The sequence below is a fragment of the Capsicum annuum genome, chromosome 5, assembly GCF_002878395.1.
Source record: "Capsicum annuum cultivar UCD-10X-F1 chromosome 5, UCD10Xv1.1, whole genome shotgun sequence".
NCBI classification, from domain to species: domain Eukaryota; kingdom Viridiplantae; phylum Streptophyta; class Magnoliopsida; order Solanales; family Solanaceae; genus Capsicum; species Capsicum annuum.
In genome coordinates, this window is record NC_061115.1 from 146,205,216 (window position 1) to 146,226,569 (window position 21,354).

Below are 21,354 nucleotides of genomic sequence, written 5' to 3' on the forward strand. Positions count from 1 at the left end.
CTCAAGTCTATAACATCCAAGTCCCAAGAGTCCATTTTTTTCAAAAATACTGCAACCACACTCCATTAGACCTCTGCTTCAACTATAATTATATCTTGACACCTTATATACCACAAATTGCCTCACCCGAAATCAACACTCACATTGATCTCTCTCTCTCTTTTCATAAAGAGTGTGTTTCTCTCTCCTTCTCTATGATTTTCTCTTTATCTTCTTCCGATACAACCGAATCTACCCTATTGGTGCCTCATGCTCCTCATAACACCACCAGTCACATTTCTTCAACAACACTCAGCAATCTCAATCATCACGAGATTCATATAGAACTACCTGGTTCAATACAAAGTCTTACTAATCCTAAGCAAAGGTTAAGAAATATACTTGTTGAATTGGAACTTGAAGAGGATCTAGAATGTGAAACATCTAAAAGGCTCAGACTACTAACTTGGAAGTTGCTCAATTGAATTAAAACTTGTTTGGGCTGCTTATAATACAGAAAAATGGAGCTCCTTGCTCAATTTGCTGCTCTCTAAAATATCCTTGCTGAGAAAAATGCCAAACTAGTAACAGCTCGGGCTGATCATGAGGTTGAGAGAATAATGTTTCTTGCAAAAATCAGTTCTCTTCAGGCTAATAATTTTTCCACCTTTACCAACTCTTAGAGCCCTAGGATTTTTTTCTTTTCTATTTCATCCTGTTGTTTTTGTTGGATTGATTACATGTTATCATGTGTTGGTAGTTTTATGAAATGGCTTCTTTGCTCGTTAACCTCTATCTTTGTACACTTTTATGCATAATTTGTCTTTTCTTCCATGCTCTACTTGTCTTAGTGATAGCCCCAGTGGCCATGAATTATTAAATGTTTATTTTTAGTCTTGGATTATCTTGAACTAGCTTTTCGATGATGTCAAAAAGGGAAAGATGAGTTGTGCAAATATTTATAACCTAATGACTAATTTGTTTCACTCTAGTGTTTTCTCTTGACTAAGTATTTCAGGGATTATAATGGCTACATCAAGGTAGTGTTTTGTCATTATTAAAAAGGGGAATTTGTTAGATCAATGGAGTTTTGATGATTGACATATAAATAAAACATTTTAATTAAGCTGGTCCAATTATATGAAGACATGGGTCAGATCTCACTAGGAGATATAGACAAGCTTGCTTGAAGTCAGGAATTGGTAAATCTCTCTTGATAAAGTCATAATGATTGATCATGTGTGAAAGAAGAAGTGGTGATTGAGTAAAACAATTGAATATAATATAAGAAAAAGTTTCTTTTAGATAAGGAGATTGATTTGAAGGACTTTTACTTAACAACAAACTCTGATAAGTTGAAGAGTCCAACTAAAGATAGAAGAATAGGGACATGAAGGACTCTTTGAAGATTTGTTGTTAAATAGAGAAAGTGATTGACATAATCACTCATGTGCATATAAAGAAAGCAACATATCGACAAATTATCCAAGCAACTCTCCATCTTGAAGATATCATCATTGGACCTGTTCTTATTACTTAGAGTTAAGGAGTCTTAGACTTTATATATTAGGATTGGTTTTGAGTTGTATTGCCAGTTTAATTCTAGTATCAGTGAAGTATAATCTGAGGTAGGATTATTATATTCAAGTTGGGGAACTCGAAGACTTGGGAACACTCATCTTGGGAAGGGTTGTATTTTGTAGAAATAGGAAGTAGAGTTTAATTCCTAGTTTACAAGAGTTTTCTAATTTGTTGATTTTTGAGGCTCAGTTGTTTTAGTAGGGTTGGGGTTAAATCCTGCAGAGGTACAGGTCATGATTTCTTACACCTATTTAAGTCGGGTGTTTTCCACGTAAAATCACTATATGATTTACTTACTGTTTTAGCCAGATTGAAACACGTTAGTTAACTTGTTCCATTAATAGACAACTGTTAGGCTTAAATCAGGTAATCAGTAAGGCACGTACTCTAATAGTCCAACATAACTAAAAGATCAGATGCAACAAGGTGAAAATTTATATTTTTATGAGGAGTTAATGGTGAAAAACACACCTAATATATTCTGATTTGTTGAGTTTTCCAAACTATCACTAACTATTTATCAAAACACACTAAAGTATTAACTTTTTGAATTTCTACCTGAACTTTCAGATAAAAGTAAACAATTAATAGTTCCAAGTATGTGATAAATAGTTAACGATAGTTCAGTTAGGAAACTCTCACACATAATAATTCAAGTATGAAACTCAAAAAAACCAGAATACGTTATGTGTATTTTTTACCCTCTATATTGATCTTTTTTGGTATCCGGAGGCATACAAGATGTTTCTAAGCTTGCATTTGGCTGGTTGAAGTATACCACGCTCTTTAGGGAAGGAAAATAGATGTCTTCGTCAACTTATTTCACATTTTCTAACTTACTATTATTTTGGGCCTTTTGATGTTAACGTTTCTTTCTTATTCTTGGTCATTGTTCAAGAACCAAAGGATATAAACAAGCAATGAATTTTTCTTTATTGATTTTCCTAGCTCGACGTGGAAAACATCTTCAGGTTCATGGATTGATTTGAACAATCTTCAAATTATTGATGTTGCAAGGTCATTTTAAAACACACACACATGCCCATTTCCTTAATTAATTCTTCAGCCTCTATTAGTTTTGTTTATTAATAATGTACTCTTCTTTTTCTTTTATTTTTATAATCATTATGTCTAAACCAACTTACGTCATCACTATTCCACCACCCACTTGCTACTCGCTTGGCGAGGTTTTAGGTAGATAGAAAACCAAACACCTAGTATATATTTCTGTATTTAAATATAAACTCTAATCTCTCATGATTTTCATACTTGCCCCTACTAGCCATTCTTAAGCCTCTTATAAGTAAAAGGTTAAGCCATCGTCACTTGCCTTATTGACTTGGAAAACATTTTTATATTATGCATTTTCTATAATATGACTTCCTAATTTGGATCAAACCACTTCTAGTCCTAGGGGTAGGTGGTTTTTGGTGAACAAAGTGTAACCATATTCACTCCTAGTAACACAGAAGACTATCTTCAGCCTTTATTTTGTAATGTAAAGAAACATGTTTTCCTCAAAAAAATTACTATATAATATCAACTTTCCACGTGTTGTGCATCTCGAATATTCTACTCGTGGGAAGAGGGATGTAGGAAAGTGGGGTCTAAGGCTATAGCTAACCTTCAACCACTCATCCATTTATATTAATACATAGTTCATGGAACACACTCTATGAGTTCTTAAATTAGTACAGCTAAAAGTCTGAAAATAAATCTTTTCAGAAACTACTTTTGATATTGTAGTATAAAAATCATATTTGAATCTGTATTATGTCATATGTATCATGTCTATAACTGAATTCTCTGCTATATTTGTCTGTGGAGATAATATCTGAAAATTATGTTGGGTTTTTAAGAGGTGTGAATGAAAAATGAATAGGTGCAATTTGAATAGACACTTTTTCTAATTGAATGGTTATGACATTTCCAATGGGTTGTGCCTTTTTCAAAGAGTTGCATCTTTTTCGAAGAGTTGCACCCTTATAAAGGGGTGAAACTTTCTGAACCATTACTTATCTTCATAAAGCAACACCTTGATGGCTATAAATACCTAAATTTTTCAACTAGTAAAGATAATTTTTTTGAATTGAAAAATAATTTTCTTCTTCTTCTTCTAAAAACTATTGTGTGATCATAAAATCGTTGAGTGTGCTCGAAGTTGTTAAAAATTTGAAGTACTACTATTTTTAGAAAGAGAATCATTCTATCGTGGGAGAAAATATTCCATAACCATTTGAGGGGAATAAATTTCTTAAGGACACATTATGCATTCGGTGAACTTGATTCTACAATTTTCTGCTTCGTATTCTTTCTTAAAGTTGATAAACACTTTATTTTGGTAGTTCATTTGATTATTCATTTGGACTTGTGTTTCAAGTTGTAACTTCATTGTAGTTCTTGAAAGTTATTTTTGAACTTAGTATTGAAGTTTGGATTGAAACATACAGATTTTTGTACCCAGAATAACAATCTTAAGGAATTTATTTAAAAAAATTGTGTTTTTTTGGTGAATTATTTTTTTTCACCATTTATAAATAAAGTACATTCATAATTTATATTGTTTGGTTTTTGGATATTAAAACTTGTTGCTTTCAACTTTATTTGAATTTAATAGTGATTTGAAGATGTAAAAACTTCATCACGAGTTAAAATTCATTCGGTTGACGATTAGAAGAACATAAAAACTTCATAGTTAAACTAGAAACTAGTGGTGTTTAAAGTTTTAAAAATTTTATAATTAGTATTCTGACATACTAAGTTGATTGTCTTTTTGTGATAGAAAAATGACTACTGAAGGTTATGTAAATCATGGATTGGCAAGTGTAGAAGCAACAACTGTTGCGACGTCAAATCGCACAAGTGTTGCTCCTGCAATGGCATCTGCGAAGAAACCCAAAATGTTTTTGGGTGTAGATTTCAACCGCTAGCAGTAAAAGATGTTCTTATATTTGACGACCCTATGTCTTTAAAGTTTTATCTCTGAAGATGCTCCAGAATTGCCCAGAGAAATATAGGATAAGGAGTGGTTTGTTATAATGGAGGCATGAAAACATGCGGACTTCTTATATAAGAATTATATCCTAAGTAGCCTCAGAGATAACCTGTACAATATGTACATCAGTATGAAGACCTCGAAAAAGTTGTGGAATACTTTGGAATGAAACTGAGGATGCAGGAATGAAAAAGTTCTTTGTTGTAAAATTTCTTGACTTCAAGATGATTGACAGTAAGACTGTCATATCTCAAGTACAAGAACTGCAAATAATCATCCATGACCTCTTGGCAGAAGGTATGAACATAATGAATACCTTACTTGAACATATTAAAGTTTTCTTGATAATCCCATAATCTTTATTGTAGGTTTGATTGTGAATGAGGCTTTCCAAGTAGCAGCTATAATAGAGAAGTTTCCACCTTCGTGGAAGGAATTCAAAAACTACTTGAAGCATAAAAGAAATGAGATTTCAGTTGAAGACCTCATTGTGAGGTCACATATTGAAGAAGATAACAAAAAAGCTGCGAAGAGGTCAAAAGGGAATTCCACAATTATTTGAGAAAATATTGTGGAGGATGACCCTAACAACTCAAAGAAATGCAAGAAAGAATCTGGACAACAAATCAATCCTCCACAAAGAAATTCAAAGGAAACTGCTTTAGTTATGGCAAGGTTGGCCATAAGTCCGTGGATTGTCAGGTCCCTAAGAAAGGCAAGAAGAAGAATCAAGCCAACATGGTTGAATCCAAAAATAAAGTGGATGATCTATGTATCATGCTTTCAGAATACAACTTGGTAGGTAATCCTAGAGATTGGTGGATTGATTCGGGTGCCACTCGTCATGTATGTGCCAACAAGTAATTGTTTGCTTCGTATGCACCGACTCAAGATGAGGAGAAAATTTATATGGCTAACTCTGCAACAGAATAGGTTAAAGGAACATGAAAAATTTTCTTGAAGATGACATCAGGCAAAATGTTGACACTCAACAATGTCCTTCATGTACCGGAGTTGAGGAAGAACTTGATTTCTATATCACTTCTGACCAAAAAATGAATTCAAATATGTATTTGTTTCTGATCATATTATAATTAGCAAAGGAAAAGTGTATGTAGGAAAAGGTTAACATATCGAGGGTCTATTTAAGATCAACATAATGACTGTTGAGATCAATAAAAGCTCTAATTCTTCTTACTTGTTTGAGTCTAATGAATTGTGGCATAAACGATTAGGACATGTCAATTACATAATTTTGCAAAAACTGATTAACTTAGAAGTTTTTTCAAACTTTGAGTGCAATAAATCAAACTGTCAATCATGTGTGAAATTAAAGTATGTTAAGCATACGTATAAGTTCGTTGAAAGAAATTTCAATTCCTTAGATTTAATCTACACAAACATTTATGGTATGAAGTCAACACCATCTTGTGGAGGGAAAAAGTATTTTATAACTTTTATTGACGATAGCACTAGGTACTTTTATTTTTATTTATTAAATAGTAAGGATGAAACAATAGACGTGTTTAGGCAATACAAAACAAAAGTTGAAAATTTGTCAGAGAAAAAAATTAAAATAATAAGAAGTGATAGGGGTGGAGAATATGAATCTCCTTTTGCGGAGATATGTGTAGAAAATGGAATTATCCATCAAACTACTACCCCGTATTCATCTCAATCAAATGAAATTACAAAAAGGAAAAATCAAACATTAAAGAAAATGATGACTTTCTTACTTATAAGTTTGGGTTTACCGCAAAATTTGTGGGGGGAAACTATCCTTATAGCTAATCGAATACTCAATAGAGTGCCCCATAGTAAGATACTTTCAATTTCATATGTAAAATAGAAAGGAAGAAAACCCAACTTGAAATATTTTAAAGTATGAGAGGGGGGTGTCTAGCGAAAGTCCAAGTTCTCGTACCTAAAAGGATAAAAATATGACCTAAGACTGTGGACTGCATGTTTATTGGATATGCTAAAAGTAGAAAAGCATGTCAATTTTTGGTTCATAAATCCGAACTTTGGATATCAATGAAAATATGGAAATTGAATCAGATAATGTTGAGTTCTTTGAATATATTTATCCATATAAAATAGTCTAGTGGATAGTGTAAATGGCCTCAAGATAAACCAAATGAGAATAAACTTAATGATGAGAATCCAAGGTGTAGTACACGTCAAAGAACTTCAACTTCCTTTAGATCAGATTTGTGACATTTCTTCTTGCAAATGAGCCTTAAACGTTTAAAAAAGTGATATCGTCTTTAGATGCATCCTTTTGGAAAGAGGTAGTCAATAGTAAGATTGATTCAATCTTGAGCAACTATACGTGAAAGTTGGTTGATCTTTCTCCAGGAAATAAACCTTTAGGTTCTAAATGGATCTTCAAAGGAAAATGAAAGCCGATGGTACTATTGACAAGTATAAAGCAAGACTTATAGTAAAAGTCTTTAAACAGAAGGAAGACCTTGATTATTTTGATATATACACACCTGTAACGAGGATAATGTTAATTCGGATGTCAGTTGCCTTGACAGCGGTATATGGTCTTAAAATCCTTCAAATGGATGTAAAAACTGCATTCCTAAATAGAGAATTGGAGGAATAAATTTTCATGGAACAACCCGAGGATTTTGTGATTTCTAGTAAACAAAAAAAGGTGTGCAAACTTGTTAAGTCATTTTATGGACTAAAATAAACACCCAAACAGTGGCATGCAAAGTTTAACCAAACCATGTTGGCAAACACTTTAAGATAAACGAATGTGATAAATGTGTTTACATTAAAGACACACCAAATCATAAATCCATTGTTTATTTGTATGTGGATAACATGTTAATCATCAGTAGAGACATTTTTGACATAAATACTATGAAATGAATGTTTGAGAGCAACTTTAATATGAAAGACCTTGGAATTGCGGATGTGATCTTAGGGAAGAATCCATAAGACTCCACAAGGGTCGGTGTTGTCACAGTTTCACTACATTGAAAAGGTAATTGGCAAGTTCAAGTATTTGGATTTTGGTATTGCCAAGACTCTATTAGATGTGAGTTTTGCACTTCAAGAGAATGAGGGTGAAAGTGACTCACAATTGGACTACACAAGAGTGTTGGGATGTTTGATATATATAATGAATTGTACGCGGCCAGACATAGCATATACTATTAGTAAATTGAATCGATACACGAATAATCTCAATAAAACTCATTAGATGGCAATGAAAAGAGTTTTGGGATATCTAAAACATACTCAAGACTATGCTTTGCATTATAATAAATATCCAGCAGTAATTGAAGGATATAGTGATGCAAATTAGATCACCAAATCGAATAAAATCAAATCCATGAGTGAATATGTATTCACTTTAGGTGGAGAAGCATTCTCTTGAAAATTATCCAAACAGATATGTATTGCCCACTCTACAATGGAATCTAAATTTATCACATTAGATAAAGTCGGTGAAGAAGTTGAATGGCTCCAAAATTTCTTAAAAGATATTCCTTATTGTCCCAAACCTTTGCCAGTATGTATACAGTGTGATATTCAAGAGATAATAGGTAGGGCAGGGAGCATGATTACCATGGTCAATCTCGTCATAGAAGATCGAGACATAATATCGTTAGAGAACTACTCTCTAGTGAAATTATCACTGTTGACTATATGAAGTCAAAGAATAATGTGTCGAATCCACCTACAAAAAATCTATCTAGAGATGGAGTTGAGAAAATATCGAAGGGAATGGGTTTACGACCTAGGACAAGTCAGTATGGCGGTAACTCTAAGAGCTAGGTTCAAAGAGATCAAACAAAGTTATAACTGATGGTTCAACATTGTCAATATACTCAACTCATTCTCATGATGAAAACAATGTTCAGAGAACAAGGATAAGGCTTATGATTTGAAGCTTTTTAGTGGCTTTTAAGTTTGGCACGTTTGACCAAATGGTTTGATCTATAGGATTGAACATTTAGAAATCAACTATGTGATGGTGAAGTAGAAGCCGCTTCAAGGAGAATGTTAGTAACGGCCTATTCTCTATGCTATCACGAAACTAGAACGTGTTCATGGTTGAAACGAATAAAATCGTGAGAACCATAAATGGTAAAAGACTGGTTGTGTGACTTATGTTGTCTAGATGTATGTTAAAGTTCGATGGTTCAAAGATATCAAATCTACCGATTGACCGAGTGTATCCAATGCATGTTCACTACGAAAAGTTTAAAAGAAAACCTACTTCTCCGGATGCAATTATTCTTTGCTTGTTGATCACAGACTTGTCCATAAATTTTTTGTTAAAATAGTCATTTCTCATTCATGTGTGGGATTGTTGGGTTTTTAAGAGGTGTGAATGGAAAATGAATAGGTGCAATTTGAATAGGCAAATTTTTGGATTGAATGGTTATGACATTTTCATGGGTTGTAACTTTTTCGAAGAGTTGCAACTTTTCAGAAGAGTTGCACCTTTATGAAGGGGTGCACCATTCTGAACTATTGCTTCTGTTCATGAAGCAATACCTTGATGGCTATCAATACCTGAATGTTTCTTCAGGTAAAGATAATTTTTTTTGAGTTGAAAAACAATCTTCTCCATCTTCTAAAAACTCTCATGTGGTCATCAAATCGTTGAGTGTGTTCGAAGTTTCTGAAAATTTGAGGTACTGCAATTTTCAGAAAGAGAATCATTTTATCCTGGGAGGAAAGATTTCATAACCTCGAGTACTTGAGGGGAATAAATTTCTTAAGGACACACCGTGCATTCGATGGACTTGATTCTACAATTTTCTACTTCATCTTTTTTCTTAAAGTTGATAAACACTTTATTTTGATAGTTCATTTGATTATTCATTTGGACTTGTGTTTCAAGTTGTTGTAACTTCATTGTAGTTCTTGAAAGTTGTTCTTGAACTTATATTGAAGTTTGATTGAAATATACAGATTTATTTTTCGTACCCGGAATAACAAACCACACACACCACTCGTTCCATCCCTAGTCCAATTGACTACCTAGGTATCCATACGCCTCGTGTGTACATTATCTAACAACATTCAATATTTATTTAGATTACCGTATCGACTAGGTATTCGTTATGATCATCCCTTTCCTAATGAAACAGCCAATTGGCTATCTGAATAGTCAATCTTCAGTCTTGGAACAGGCATTTTGTTGTTCTTATTTTGCAACCTATTCCTGTACAAGTTAATAATCAATGCTATGGCAGCAATTCTTGTGGTACGATACCAATTCCATGGATTGAATAAACGTCTTATGCAAATGACCAAGAAACATGAACTATTCTTCTTTTCTTTCTCATCTTCACTCTGTTTCTGTTCTGTTTTTGCCAACTCCTCAGAAAATAATGCAACTTTTTCTTGACCAAAATATTCTTTTAGTTTTTCAATCACTTCTAGTTTCCTTCCCCACGTTGGGTACTTATTTAATTTGTCTATCAGTAGCATTCTGCTTGCTTCCAGACGGAAAAGTGCTCCGTTGTGAAGTCTCTCCTGCCGAGACTCTAACATCTGCATTGCACAAGTAAAAGTTATTAGTTATGATTACCATTTATACAAATAGTGGTGCACACAGAATTTTACGCAAGCAGTGTTGAATCCATTATAGTTTACCTTTCAAGTGAGTTGGGTTGATTGTGATAAATTTAAGATTTTACTTCATGCCCCAAAGTTGATATGGTATTACTTGTGTTATTTTCAATCGATATTTAGGTCTCTAATATAATTATTTACACCCCAATCACATTAACAAGCACCTCAACTTGACACGAATTTTATTTTGACACCTAAATTAAACGTTGTTTATTTTAAACACTTAAATTAGTGTTGCAATGTCCAGACACCTAAAATGGTCTTGCCCTCAAGAAACAGCAGGCCAATGTAGCTCGATTTCATTGATAGAGAATGTTCACGAAAGTGAGCTAGACGTGAAGAAAATTAACGGTATTAAATTCGTAATGTAAATATTTATACATGATAGTATCAAGTTGCAAGTATTGGAAATGAAAAACTATATATGTATTGCAGCGAATAAATTATTCTGAAAAATAAAGTGTCATATTCTGGGTTAGAGAGTTTTTTTTTTCAAACTAAAGTTATAAAAGAATTCATAATTTAAAACTAAAAGAAAAAAAAAAACTAAACATACAACAAATAGAAAGAATCAAAATTTTATGAAATTCAAAAAAAAAAGAATTAGAAAAGTAGGGTGGGTTGAAATCGTTTCCGCGATTCAGTAAAGAGAAATAGTTTTGTTTTCTTTCGGTGAAAAATAGTTGCTAATCAGTGAAAAAAAATTAAATATAATTGCTAAAGCTTTAAGATATTAGTTGTTAATCAGTGAAAAAATAGAGGGGGTTGTGTTAAAAGATTTTTAAATAGTTTCTAAAAAAGAAAAATACCACTTGCAATAACGCTAGCTTAGGTATTTAAAATGAACACCGTTTAATTAAAGTGTCAAAGTGAAATATCGTGTCAAGTTGAAGTATCTGACGATGTATTTGACCTTATTTACATGGGGCTATATTCCTTTTCATGGTTGAGCAAAGACTAAGCCAGAATTTCATTTTTATAGATTTTAAATTCTAGAATAACGACATCGGGTGTAAATAATTGGTTTAGTGTTTAATTTTTGTATATATTAAGTGAATTTCTTAATATGAATACAGAATTAGAACTGAGGCTAATGGGTTCGATTTAACACGAGAACATTCATTATGTTAATATGTAATCTATAAGAGACTCAAACTTATGAAGACTTATGGCTCTTTTGACATCATATATGTTGAATTGTGCGTGAAAATCTCATCTAAAAACTTAAATCGCTAGTAAGATTGCACACTTATACTTATTTAGAAGTTGAATATGTCATCAACATTGCCACCCCTCGTGCATTTAGAATAAATAAATAAATATTAAAGAAAAAATGAAATGTCTAACCTGGTAGAACTGGAGCATGTTCTGAAGATCCTTCAATGAGTCTTGAATTGCAATCAATTTCTCCTTCTCTTCCATCATAGCGTCTTTAATTCCGCAAAAACGACCATGATCAGCGCAATGTTTACAGAAATTAATTTCTTCGTAACGAATTCTATCACTAATCTCATCATATAAAACCCCTGTTCTCTGAAGCAAATCTTTACAAGTATTATTCATCTTCATATCATTTAGTAGTAGTTAGCACTATTATATTAAAGCAAATACAGCATCAGTCAATTCATTTTATATTTGAAAAGCTTCCTTGCCTTTGCCTTTTCTGATTCTGTTTGTTTCATGTTCTCTTTTTTTTAGTTGGGAAATTTTGAGATCACTTGGAATGTAAGGTAGAGGTCTGTTCCTACTTAAGTGGTCTGGATTTGGTACTTTGGAGTTTGGCCTAATCATTTTGTGTACCATTTTTTCTCTTCTTTTTATTTTTTGCATGTTAAGTGGTAACCCTTCAATAGCAAATTTTGTCTTCTGCTGAAACCATTAGCTGTTCACTGTCCCACACGTTCTCGTATTCGCACGCAATATTTTGTAATGATTTCATTCGAAAAGTGGCCCCGTGGAGCAAGCGTTTCGGTTATGAGTTCCGCTGAACTCAATAGCTTCGAACACATGACCTTAAGAAAAATTTGCCACACCTTAACCACTGCGCAGAACCTTCAACTTGTGCCAAAAGGTGTCACCACTGATAATATACCTATGAAACAAAACTTTGACCAATTTATATAATATTTTCAGAGGAATGGGTGTCGCTTGACACACCCCGGAAAGGGTAGCTCCGTCCTTGTGTACAAATTATTAATTTAGAACTCATAATTTCAAGAGACTAGAATCATGAACTCATAAGTTTCAATCCTAGCTTTACCTTTGCCATTTTGGGCACAAATTATGAAATTTATAACATAATAACGGTAAAAGACTAAAATCTAAAACTCATAAACTACATATGTATCAGAAAGAGTTAGAACTCATAACTATATATGTATCAGAAAGAGTTATGGATGTAACAACAACTAAATAGCTTCATCTCAATCTCAAACAAGTCAAAATTATATGAATCTTCATCATCAAAGGGTCTGCTAACTTAATATATAATTAAATTTTCATTGCTACACGGTTTGTTTGTTGTTGTTCTTTATCTTGGTTTCATATTATATATTACAAAATGGAAATAAATAAAAGATCGATTGCGGTAGCAGAATTGAGAAAAAGAAAAGGATACCATGTCCAAATGTGACGCTGGTAAAAAAGTGGATTCTTTGTGATGCCCAACAGCCCAAGTTTTTAACCTTTATTCTTTGGCAACTTATTGGATAATGAATTTGGTCTTCCATCTTTTTTCGCTCACTCTTTTACTGTTATCAAGCTCAGGATCCAAGCAAAGTATCAAGAACACTAATTCTCCTATACATTCAATCGTGTAGGAATGGGACGTTCAAATAATTGGAACAGTACAAAGACAGAAGTCATGTAGTGAATAAACCCACAATATTAGATGGTCTAGTACCCGAAGATTCAAGTAATAAGAGAACCTAAGTTGGAATTCCAACGAAGACAAGGCTTGGTGATATTTGTTTGAAACTTCAGTTGCAAATGCATACAAACTAGCTCGAACATGCAAACAAACAACAAAGGAAAAGTTGACCATAAGAGACCATTATGCACCTTTCCATCCACCCTTATTAGTTTGCACAATCAATTTTGTCATATAACTACAATTTGATTTTCATTAACAGAAATGTCTTTTAAGGAACACATCATCCATCAAAAGGCAAAAAAAAAAAAAAACTCAACTCGCTTCAAGAAAATAGTTTCTGCTCACTAACCAAACACCGAAATATTTTCCATGCTGAAGTGCTCTCCGTAATAATAAACACTAAACACATGATTACAAAAGGCTTTTGAAGTATGCAAAAATAATTACACGATAGACTGTCAAACAAAAAGAAACAACCCAAAACCAGATAAAAACGTTTCACACATTCAAAATTCAAATATTAGCATCCATACGTAAAGAAATTCAAAGCATCACCGTTCTTCCTGTAGAGGAGCAACGCCTAATGCTAGTCTACACGTTGTTAATGGAAAATAGAGAAGATAAAACATTTGAAATTTGTTTTTATTTATATCAATTCAAGCCATCATAGGGTAATGTTTTAACCCATGGCGTACTTCTGAGTCCAACTCCTGGCGGTTCCTTCGTATTTGGACTTGTCTGTCTTGTACATATGAGCAATCTCAGGAACCAACGGGTCGTCAGGGTTTGGGTCCGTCAAAAGTGAGCAGATTGAAAGCAAAACCTGAAATGTAATCCAAAATCCTTTCCCACCTTAAGAAACATAAATAACAGGACATGCTTCGTGGAACACAAACCAGGTTGACTGGTTTTGAAAATCCATTTAACAAAACACGTAACTCCAGAAAAGCAATTGATGCTACCAGCAGAAAACAGAGACAAGATCTTATCCCATGCAACCGAAATCAAAGTGCTTTATGAAGGACATATTACAACAACATACCCAGTGTTGTCCCATAAAGTGGGGTCTAGGGAGGGTTGAGTGCACACAGACCTTACTTCTACCTCAAAGGTGAGGTAGAGAGGCTGTTTCCGATAGACCCTTGGCTCACGATAATAACAACCTAGAAAAAGACAATGGAAGTACAAGAGACGATAGCAGTAACAAAAACAACAGATAATAGCAGAACAGTACTACAACAAAATGATACTGCAATCGAACTACACAAAACAATAGATAGTAACAAAAATCAAAGAACAAGAAACTATCTTGTAGTCCTAAGACTACTAGTAAGGGCAACAAGACAACACACTCTTACCTACTACTATGGACACATTAGACTGTTAAAATGTTTTCACCGTAGCCCCCTAAAGCTGTTAAGAAATAATATTAAATCACCTATGATCTATAATGTCCAATGAAATGATCTTTCCTTTTAAGGAGTCAAAGTTTAATTAGCTATCCTTCAGATTATATGCAATTAGCTACTAATGAATCGAAATCGATTTGAAAAGGCACTCATATCATGAAAGTCTCAAGCCTCTGAATAAGAATGTTTTCATAGCTTATATTATTTCTGAGCAGATAAAGGTAAGAACGGACCTTGGAAATAGTCAAGGCAGGGCTCCACTGCTCCTTCAGTATGTCCAAGCATATACTCCCATTACTATTGATATTTGGATGGAAAACTTTTGTCCTAAAAGCAACCTGCAAGGATTTAACCATAAATGCAACATAATAAAGTTGATGGAGACTACAGTTTATCAACTGATATGCATGAAATTACATGTTCAGGTTTGCAAACTAAGGATTTATAAGAGAAACAGCTGGTCCGACATGAAAATTTTCCAAACAGCTCTATCAACAACTATGCCTCAATATAGGCTTAGTGTGGTCGTTATCTGAATTCTCAATAACCACTTTTCTGAATGCTCAATAACCACTTCGCTCCAAATAGATCTATGTACTTCTTTTTCCTCTTTTTTTTTTTTGTGTGGGCATCGATATCATCAACCATATAACCAGTGTAATCCCCACAAGTGAGGTCTAGGGAGGGTTGAGTGTACACAGCCTTACCTTGTGAAGGTAGAGAGGCAGACTCCAATAGACCCTCGGCTCGAGTAAGAATGTCGCAAATCAAGTATGTAAAGCAAATACACTAGTAGAAAATACATACCGATACCTTGTGTACCAGTAAGTGTGTATAAAACATACATCAGTCATGTAGATCCACCTAGCCCAGTTGATACTAATCATGACATGATTCTAAAGAAGCTGAACTATCAACCCTCCCCAGAGAAAACCCTAAAACACTTTCAATAAATGATGTAAAGAGTTTGGATAGTCCAAGGCAATAATGAAAATAAAAATTGAAAGATGAAATTTCGATTCCTCCTTAATCACCTTATCTAAACCAAAAGGTACAAAGACAACCATGTATAATATGTTGCTACAAGTATCATAACACCTGCCATTTCCCAGCAAAAACATCCTCATATTTTATCTGTACGTTAGACCGCAACTTAAAATATGCTTCTCATGCAAAGTGACAGTCTAACAAATAAGCTTTAAGAAAATAAAGCCAGAGAAGGCGCTCCATCACTGACACATGATCAGTTAATAGCAAAAATCTTCTTTTCTTAGTCACAATGCCTCAAAAGTATGCACCACAACTACAAGCTCATTACTAAGAGATCCATTTGAATATCATCAAAAATATACTCGAATGAAGACAGCCAAAAAAAACAAGAAAATTATGCTCCAATATGCAAAACCAAATAAGAAGGCATCTGCAAATAGAATAGTCACCAGCAAAGACATCATTAACTCAAAGAAATTTGCAACAGTAAGATACCTTGGGAGGTTTGAATGGATAATCCGGAGGAAAATGGATAGTGACCAAAAATACACCCCCGGCATAAGGGCTATCTGAGGGACCCATTATTGTAGCCTGCCAGTGAAACATGTCCTCTCCAACAGGGCCTGTTAACACATCGTACAAAAATGTTAGGAAGTCAATAACAAAGAATAACAAATAACATAGCATATATATTCTTTACAAAAGATGCAGGAATATGTGCACAACATCTTGTTGAACAAAAGTCATACTAGTATCGTCAAATACGGATGCATATCATGTAGCAATTTAGTCAAGCATGCATAAAATGCTATACAGAAGCCGATTCAAGGAAATGCACAGAAACTATCATGTTTATAAATATTCAACAGTAGTAAAAATAAACTAGAGATCCTCTCTTTAAAAGGTAAGATAGCTATAACCTTTTTTTTTGTGACCAGGATAACTTTTAAGAACAATCATTAGGATTAACTGCAACCTTTAAAACTCGGAGATAATGCAACTGACCCTCAACCCTTAAAAAGGTAATATAGCTACAATACTATAACACAATAATACAACAAAGAATAATGAAAAACAAACACAAAGCCTTATAAATTTGTTATTCAAATCTAAATTTGATAACAACATAATCACTAACATGATCAATGAGTCATCATCAAGAAATAGTTAAAACGCGTGAAGCCTATCTTGTAATTGTATTGTATATATATAATTGTAAGATATGAAAAGGATTCACTAAGGGGTCGTTAAGTTCAAAGACAAAATATGCAGGGAATTGCTGAGGTTATTTCTCGTAGGATATTTTCAAGGAAAAAAAAAATTGAAGTGTGTTAAGGAATTTAGTCATTTTCTTATCATATATTACTAATACTCATATTTTCTATTATAATCTTGGTGTCTGGCCAGCTTGCGCACACCTCGACTATTTTCACGGGCACCTACTACCTCCCACCAACACAGGCATCGGGTAAATCTTTCCGCCACGGCTTGGACAGTTGAAAATATAACATAGTATGTTTTGCCTTCGCTAGGAATTGAACCTGAGACTCATGATTCTCAATCCACTTCACTGACCACTAAGCCACACCCTTGAGTGCTTGTGGCCTACTAGAAAAACAAAACAAAAACCAAACAATGTCTATAGCAGTACGGAGTTCAATGCGGTGATTTAATCTCTTTTTCCATTCAAAAAACGGCCTCTAAGGGTATAATTAAGCTCATAACACGTGCATTTCTGAGGTTTGTATTAAACTGTATCATAAGATAGAACAACTACGAAAAAATTCCGAATGTTATACAATGTAAAGCACATAGTTATTTCCATGGGGAGACAACATGGAAGTTGAAAAGCATCTGATAACAGCATCACAGTACAGACGGACTCGAAGGAATATGATTTGCACATGACTACCATGACAACGTAGAGAAAGTAAACATCTTTTTAAGGATTCTAGGCAGGAAATACTTTTCTTGGAGGCTTCAATGCAAATGACATGATTCTGAAAAGACACAGGTATGGACATAATGACATTAGGAAAACCAGCGCAACGAAATGTGAAGAATGAACCGATGTTGCCATATAATCAATAATTCTAGTCATTCAAAATTGATCTGGTCACCTACATAAGCTCTGTATGAACCCATTAGGCAAAATCCTGACATGTATAAACTTTTTGAGAGAGGATTCTTCTCATATCGATCCTACAAATTATTCCACAATTCAGGGAAACAATTGGCCAAAATGGAAAAACACAATCCAAATTGAATTGTCTCCACTTGAAATGCAAGGTTTTCGAACCTATAGTTCGAACACCTGAAGGTGGGCCATTGGGGTACGAATGGGTTTACGTGTGAAAACGAAATGAAAAAATGAAGTCATATTCACAAACGAAATGAAAATATAAAGCATAAGTTGTGGCAGAAGAGTTTTCACAAAGATCTGGCATTGATTATATAAACATATATTATCACATATGGATGCAATCACTTCCGGGTATATTATACATCTGGCAATACTTAAAAACGTATTATGCATTTAATGGATGTTGTCACATCCTATTTATATGACTCACTAGACAATTTTTTTTATAAAAATTCTTGAAGGATTCAAAAATGCCTGAAGCATATAAAGATTCAGGGGGGAACTTGTTCAATAAAGCTTCAAAAATATATATACAAATTAAAATAATCCAAGCGCATGTGGTATAATTGTCTTAACTAATACCAATTAATAGAAGGGTACATAATGTCCCAATTTTCTCTTGTCTTTATGAAAAGGTCACTGGGTATGTTGTTATTGTTGTTTATGAAAAGGTCAAGATCGGAATTTTTTAATAGTTGTATATATTAATGATTAATGACTTGAATATCATTGGAGCACCTGAAGAGCTTCTAAAGGCATGAGAAAGTTTGAAAAATGACTTTAAATATGAAAAATCTTGAAAGACAATTTTGTTTTGGTTTTGCCCATCAATCAACATATATTGAAAATATTTTAACAAAGATTTTAGATGGATAAATCACATCCATTAAGTACTTTGATGGTTGTGAAATCACTTGATATTAATAAAGATTCATTTTGACCTTATGAAAATACTTGTTAGTGCTGAAATACCATATGTTCAACAAGTTCGCTCAAGTGATAATTTGGCAGATTTGTTCACTAGAGCATTGCCAACTTCAACATTTGAGAAGCTGATATACAAGATTAGAATATGTCGTTTTTGAGACATTAAAGTAATGATTTCATCGGGGGTAAAACGTGTTGCACTCTTTTTTCCTTAACCAAAGTTTTGTCCCACTGGATTTTCTAATAAGATTTTTAACGAGGATGCAAGCAATGTGTATTATGTCTAAACTTGTATAGCTTTTCTTTCACTAAATTTTTTTACATGGACATCCAAGGGGAATGTTGTCAATAGATGAAGTAGGTGCCCATGTGGCCCACTTCCATATACCAAGCATGGCTCCAAGTTACTTTACATTTTGAGACTTATAAATAGTCATGTATAATAGATGAAATAATACACTCAGAAAAGAGAAAGAAAAGTTACTGCTAAAAAAAAAGATGAATGAAGTGATAGATGGCAAAGAAGAATACTGTAAACAAAGAGCTAACATAGTTTCAAATCAGCATATGCAATTGCACAGAACGGGAAATAGCGATCAATGAAGTTGGACTGGACTAGCTAATTGTCAAATAAAGTTATCCGTGCCTAAAAAATCGCACTGAGCAAGAAAATGATCAATTAAGTTGGAATGGACCAACCCTCAGGGGTTGGCCTAGTGGTAATTGGCTTGAGCTTTGGGGTGCTCCCTTTCAAGGTCTCAAGTTCGATACCCACTGGGTGCAAACAATTTCTGAGGGCCATCGGACTGGGTGAAACTCTGAATTACCCGTGGTGCACTTGCGGGAAACTCCTTGCCGAGGGCCTGTGCACCCCCGAGATTAGTCGGGGCTCGAAGAGTCTCGGACACCCGGTGCAAGTCAGAAAAAAAAAAGTTGGAATGGACTAGCTAATTGTCAAATAAATTTGTATGTGCTTAAATTCCTAACTTGAAAGCATACTTTGAAGCAAAAACTTCGATAAATCAAGCCTGTGTAGAGTACTTGACTTCTCCATATGCAAGACCACAAAAAGTATTACCCCTATTATCTTATTTCAGCGAAGGCCTTTCGGAGATTGACCTTTCTTTTGTTATTTATTTTTATGTTATTTTTTTGTTATACTGTTATCAATACTGAGCCGAGGGTCTATCAGAAACCGCCACTCTATTTCATCTGAGGTAGTGGTATGGATTGCGTATGCTTTACCCTCCCCAGACCCCACTTTGTGGGAATACACTGAGTTTGTTGTTGCTGTTGTACCTTTCTTTTGAAAAACAAAGATGCAAACCCACCAAAGTTGCAATTGCACTAAGTGGGACATAACAAACCCCTGCGTCAAAGCTTTGGTTAACAGAGTGGCTCGGGTATGTGAATTATTCCAGGTGTGCAGGACGGGGCAGACGTTACTTATAAAAACAAACCAACATACACATTTGACCAATCACCAAATCTTGCTAGATATCTTTGACTTCAAATAACTTAATTTAGAAAAACAGAACAATAACAACATACCTAGTATAATCCCAAAAGTGTATGCACACCTTACCTCTAACATCAGTTAGAGAGGTCGTTTCCAATAGACCCTCGACTCAAGGGAAAAAAGTCAAAGTCAATCTTTTTTTTTTGATAATCGTGGTGTCCGAGCCAGCTTGCGCACACCTCGAATAAATTTACGGGATACCTGCCACCTCCCACCCGCACCAGATACCAAGTAACTCTGTCCACGCGCACCTCAAATAAATCCACGGGATACCTTCCACTTCCCACCCGCAACAGATACCACCCGCAACAGATACCAGGTAAATCTGTCCACCAAGGCTAGCACAGATGGGAAGAAAACACAGTGTTTATCTCTGTTGGGAATTGAACCTGAGACCTCATGGTGCTCATCCCAAATTCATTGAACCACTAGGTCACACCCTTCGGTGTGGTCAAAGTCAATTTACAAAAATAGAAAAACATCTTTAATTTTCAGAACGAGTCATTACAATAATCAAGCAACTCATAACCATAAAATCAAACAAAAGATATCTCAAGAAAAGTTAAAAGATTGAAATTCAATCATCTAAACAACATATAACTCAAAACTAGCATGGATCAACCACCAAACAAAGAAAGAAAGGACTACAATTTTACACAAGCATTCATATGAGTATAATCGAAGAAAGGATAGATACCAGCGCTGCATGAAGTAGGAGGATCTTTCTGAAGATCCTTCAATTCCTTCAGTATTCGTTTCGAAGCCATCAAAAATCCAAACAATCAAACAAATCTGACCGAACAACAAATCAAAAAGAAGATCAGAATTCAACAAGAATATCTGCAACATATATATAGATAGACAAGAGGCGTGAATTACCCGATCAGACTGCTGACTCTTTACGCGAAACAAGCATATGAAATTGGGTGGGAGAGGGGGAATATAATAGTACTTTTTTCCCTTTTATTTGTTGCTGTTTTTTGTTTTTTTTCTTGGTTATATTCAATGGTTCTGGCTGCCCCTGGATTGAGCCCCACCGGAAGTACTGTGTGATTGGGATTTTAGGGCGCTTCTCATGGCCCCGCACATCATGTTATTATCCATAACTAGTGCGACTTGATTAAATTATAATTATAATTATATTAATTAAACGTATTAAATTATATGAAGTTTAAAATATTTAACATAATATTTACTTACTCTCAACAGATAAGCAATATGACATGTTAGTTAAGCGTTATATTTCTAACATAAACTGATATTATATTTCCTCTGTTTCATTTATTTGGATTGATTTATTTTAGACGCTTTTAAATTAAAATTATTTTTAAC

General features: G+C 34.0%; 2 protein-coding genes across 2 annotated transcripts; both read right to left on the reverse strand.

Annotated features, from left to right (window-relative positions):
• Window positions 1–9,445: 9,445 nt before the first annotated feature.
• On the reverse strand, window positions 9,446–13,245 carry LOC107843510. The gene is made up of 2 exons (XM_016687819.2): window positions 11,510–13,245; window positions 9,446–10,081 (listed from the first exon to the last, which is right to left on the reverse strand). The coding sequence occupies exons 1-2, from the start codon at window positions 11,729–11,731 to the stop codon at window positions 9,653–9,655; spliced, it is 651 nt and encodes a 216-aa protein (XP_016543305.1). The 5' UTR covers window positions 11,732–13,245; the 3' UTR covers window positions 9,446–9,652.
• Window positions 13,246–13,520: 275 nt separating this feature from the next.
• Window positions 13,521–21,092, reverse strand: LOC107843511 (ubiquitin-conjugating enzyme E2 10). The gene is made up of 5 exons (XM_016687822.2): window positions 20,902–21,092; window positions 20,720–20,814; window positions 15,929–16,056; window positions 14,677–14,781; window positions 13,521–13,857 (listed from the first exon to the last, which is right to left on the reverse strand). The coding sequence occupies exons 2-5, from the start codon at window positions 20,787–20,789 to the stop codon at window positions 13,714–13,716; spliced, it is 447 nt and encodes a 148-aa protein (XP_016543308.1). The 5' UTR covers window positions 20,790–20,814; window positions 20,902–21,092; the 3' UTR covers window positions 13,521–13,713.
• Window positions 21,093–21,354: the final 262 nt, after the last annotated feature.

What these genes read in the sequence shown, in the direction of transcription:
- LOC107843510 (XM_016687819.2), bottom strand. Translation starts at nt 11,731, where the DNA reads ATGAAGATGAATAATACTTGTAAAGATTTGCTTCAGAGAACAGGGGTT. An exon ending in ACATGCTCCAGTTCTACCAG is followed by an intron (nt 10,082 to 11,509) that starts GTTAGACATTTC and finishes TGTGCAATGCAG; the next exon opens with ATGTTAGAGTCTCGGCAGGA.
- LOC107843511 (XM_016687822.2), bottom strand. Translation starts at nt 20,789, where the DNA reads ATGGCTTCGAAACGAATACTGAAGGAATTGAAGGATCTTCAGAAAGAT. An exon ending in TCCTACTTCATGCAGCGCTG is followed by an intron (nt 16,057 to 20,719) that starts GTATCTATCCTT and finishes ATGTGTTAACAG; the next exon opens with GCCCTGTTGGAGAGGACATG. An exon ending in CTGCCTTGACTATTTCCAAG is followed by an intron (nt 13,858 to 14,676) that starts GTCCGTTCTTAC and finishes ATTACATTTCAG; the next exon opens with GTTTTGCTTTCAATCTGCTC.